This window comes from Myotis davidii, unplaced genomic scaffold, assembly GCF_000327345.1.
Source record: "Myotis davidii unplaced genomic scaffold, ASM32734v1 scaffold6, whole genome shotgun sequence".
In the NCBI taxonomy this organism is placed as follows: Eukaryota; Metazoa; Chordata; class Mammalia; order Chiroptera; family Vespertilionidae; genus Myotis; species Myotis davidii.
In genome coordinates this window covers 10,121,376-10,124,999 of record NW_006383011.1, presented here as the reverse complement: position 1 = coordinate 10,124,999, position 3,624 = coordinate 10,121,376, and the positions used below count along the sequence as shown (strand labels likewise).

General features: G+C 38.9%; 1 protein-coding gene across 1 annotated transcript in view; it reads left to right on the top strand.

The window, feature by feature from the left end:
* The window catches only part of EML6 (echinoderm microtubule associated protein like 6), a 195,785-nt gene that overhangs the window by 71,692 nt on the left and 120,469 nt on the right, over nucleotides 1-3,624 (top strand). Inside the window, exons 3-4 of the mRNA XM_006778677.2 lie at nucleotides 1,615-1,748; nucleotides 2,119-2,161. Coding sequence (XP_006778740.1) covers nucleotides 1,615-1,748; nucleotides 2,119-2,161 — 177 coding nt within the window. The remainder of the gene's footprint in view (nucleotides 1-1,614; nucleotides 1,749-2,118; nucleotides 2,162-3,624) is intronic.

The window sequence follows — 3,624 nt, the reverse complement described above, 5'->3', positions numbered from 1 at the left end:
TTTAGGCTCCATGTTGCAGGGCGGGGGGGTGGGGGGGCAGTTGAGAGGTAGGGGTGGACTTCCCTGTCAGTTGAGAAGAACCTCCTGTTGGTTGGCCATGATTCATTTCCTGCCTTGCTGATGCCTATTGCTTCAGGTCTGCCTCATTCCCTAGACAGAGTCCACGGGAACCGAGTGATATTTAGAAAATGACAAATGACCCATCCCCTCTCAGACAGCAAAAGGCAATATAAATGCTCCTCAGGTAGCTGTGGGGTCTGTCACTACAAATGAACAAAATAGATTCCATTCAGCTTTTTCTCAAGCAAGAAATGTGTGTTTACTTTAGTGTCTGTGTTTGTTAACTGCTTTTTCTATTTTTATTTTTTTAAAAGAAAGCGAATAAGCTGAATGGAATTCACCCACTTCGAATTTTCTTATATGGATAAAAATAAAGAATGTATTAAAGTCATTTGCATTGCTGGAACACTCAATTAAAAATTACAGCAAAGACCTCCTTTCTTAAGGGCACATTTAAAAACCTCCAGCTACGTATTTTTAATACTAAATATTTCTAATGGGAAGTCATTTATAGTAAAGAAACCTGAATAATCTCTGCATACTAACATGTGTACCTATAGTCATACATGGCCATCTATCATTCCATACATTTGCACACTTACATGCACACTCAAATATACTTGGTGAAATACATAAGCTAGGATACTCTTATTCTTGGGTAATACTATATTTTTAAAACCCTTTGACTTACATTATTTCACTGATCCACACAGAAATCCTATGTAAACTGAAAAAAAATATTTTACATTCATCTTACAGGTGAGAAAACTGAAATTTAAGGAGGTTAATTAATGGTGTTATATCTGGCTACTCAGAAAATTAAATAGAAGCCAAATCCACTTACTTCTAGTCCAGACCTCTATCTATTACACAGTGCTGTTTCCTTAGAAGTAGTATCCGGCTAGACCTCTGATTTTGGGGTTCCTAATGTGTGTTTGGACACTTTAGATGTGTATACTCATGTTAAATTTTCCTTTCCCTTTGAAGTCAAATTCTGCTATGAATCCAAAGAATTTGGACTGGGAGATGGAGTGCCCGTTTACTTTTACTAAAATTATGTATCCTTCTTTAGTCACTTGAAATGTTTGGAAATCATGGAAATTAAAAAGAATGAAAATAATGTTTATTTCTGAGATTTCTCCTCTGTGTGTTTATCAGACCCTTTAATTGTAGCAGTTTGTTGAGGCTTTCAGACTATAAATCCTGAACTCTCTTAAATCTCACATTAAGATCTTAAATTTAGAAATTAAATTCAGATCCTGCCTCAAGTCTGTTCCTGTGATTTCCACCGATTAATCAGAGATTCATGAGATCTTTGCACATATGTCTCCTATGTTTAAGGACAGATAAGTTGCAACTGATACGTTTTTGAAATGTCAGGATATGCTATGGAAGTCAGTATATGCTTTGGACTTAAGATGGATCTTGAAAAATGATTTTTGTTTCATAAGGAGCTCAAAGCTTGGCCCAAAGTAGATAATCAGTGGCCATTTGTTGAAAGAAGGGCATGGGTAATGGGGAATCTTGCCATTAAATTATTGTTTTTAATCTTAGCGTTTAGCCTCTGTGGGATTGGATGCCAAAAACACAGTCTGCATTTGGGACTGGAAGAAGGGGAAACTGCTGGCCTCAGCTACGGGCCACTCCGACCGGGTAAGACGACCTTGTTGGATCAAACCACATAGATTGTATAAGGGGGTGGGAGGTGTGATTGAGCCTTTCAGAGTTTGTAATACTTCTTAAGTATTACACATGTATATTACATATTCAACTTAAAAACTTACTGTTTTTAAAAATTAATTTAGGACTGATAGCTATGTTGGCATTTCTTTTGGCGATCAGATGCTTTATTGAAGTTGTTACTGCTTTTTATAGCTTCCTCATAAAATCAAAATGGAATTGAATTTTAAAATGATATGCAAAGTTTAGATAGATGTATTTATTTAGAAATGGAAAGAGTTGTTAGAAATTAGTATTCACAAAATACGTTTACAAGCGTATACATTTGAATTTCAAATGAATGCAATGACAGTGTTGTGGTTCTTTGCTATATTTGAGAACCTTGACTGTAAATTGTGGCCTGCTTGTCACTCATATTGAAGTCAGTGTGATCAGAAATGATGCTACCTCGTACTCATGGCTGGCAAGATAGGACATGAAGCAGGCATATATGCATTAACCAGTAAGAAATCTATTTCTCCAGTGACTTGCATAATTAAAATAATTTGGCTATTTTACTGTCTTGATTTTCTAATTTAAAAAAAATAATGAATTTGTGTGATTGTCTTACATTGATTCCTAGTTGTTTTGTATTTCTGCCCAATATGTGCCTATGAAGAATGAGGCCTTATTAAATATTAAATTCATTGTCTCTTGCTTTGTGTGAACTCTAAAAGTTTTTTTTATATGAATAGTATAGTCACATATGGAGAATTATGATAGTAAGGAGATCCAATAGTTGTTGCTACAATTATTTGGGCAAATTGTACTCGAGGATAAAGTTCTCAGGAAGCCCAGGAGTGACCATCAATGGAACCTGAGTGTTGGAAGAGGCCTGGGATCCCTCTGGTCCAATGGTTCTAGGCCCTGACTACACATAAAAAATACTCTAAGGCAGTGGTCGGCAAACTGCGGCTCGCGAGCCACATGCAGCTCTTTGGCCCCTTGAGTGTGGCTCTGCCACAAAATACCAACTTCTGCGCATGGACCACGAAGTTTCAATTGCACTGTACCTGCGCGCCCACACGTGGTATTTCGTGGAAGAGCCACACTCAAGGGGCCAAAGAGCCGCATGAGGCTCGAGAGCCACAGTTTGCCCTCGGGTCCTGGGGCGGCCAGACACACAGAGAACCCAGATCACATCCTGGGAAATGTGTCCCACTGAGGAAATCGGTCAGTAGTCAGCTGTGTGTGATTAGCTTTGGTTTTGCTACGTTAGGGCTACGTGGCCAATGACCAAACAGACATCAGACAAAACACCCTGCAAAATGATCATATTTACCTTATCTTAATAGACTTCATAACAAAACTGAGATGGTGTCATCCATTTTATAGAACATGAAGTTAGAGATGCTAAGAGTTGCCTGAGCTTGCATAGCTGAAGGAGGTACTTGGACCTCATTGGTACGTGGACCCAGTGCTCTTTCTGTGGTCCTCAGTTGCTCCTTTCTACTTAATCGAAGGTTATAGTCCTCCTCCTTTCTCTGATGGTTGGTCCATATTGCTCCTTCCGATGTGATGAGAAGTTAGCAGCCTAAGTGCTTACTCTGGCCCTGGCAATGGGTTCTTCCTTTTATTAGAGTTTCACAGAATGTGGTCCATGGACCACCTTCCTCAGAATCTCTGGGGTCTGTTTTAAAATGTCTGGGCCCAATTTCAGACCCACTAAATCAGATTCTCTCTGGTGCCAGGGGAATGTGCACTTCAAACAATTGCCACTGGTAATTTGACCCTAAAAGATGACAATCTTCTCTTTCCTGTCCCCCAAATAGAAGAACTACAAGCAAGCAGCTTAGTAGCTGTTCTCAAAGAATGATAAATAATACTGGCAAATATGTCTTCAGC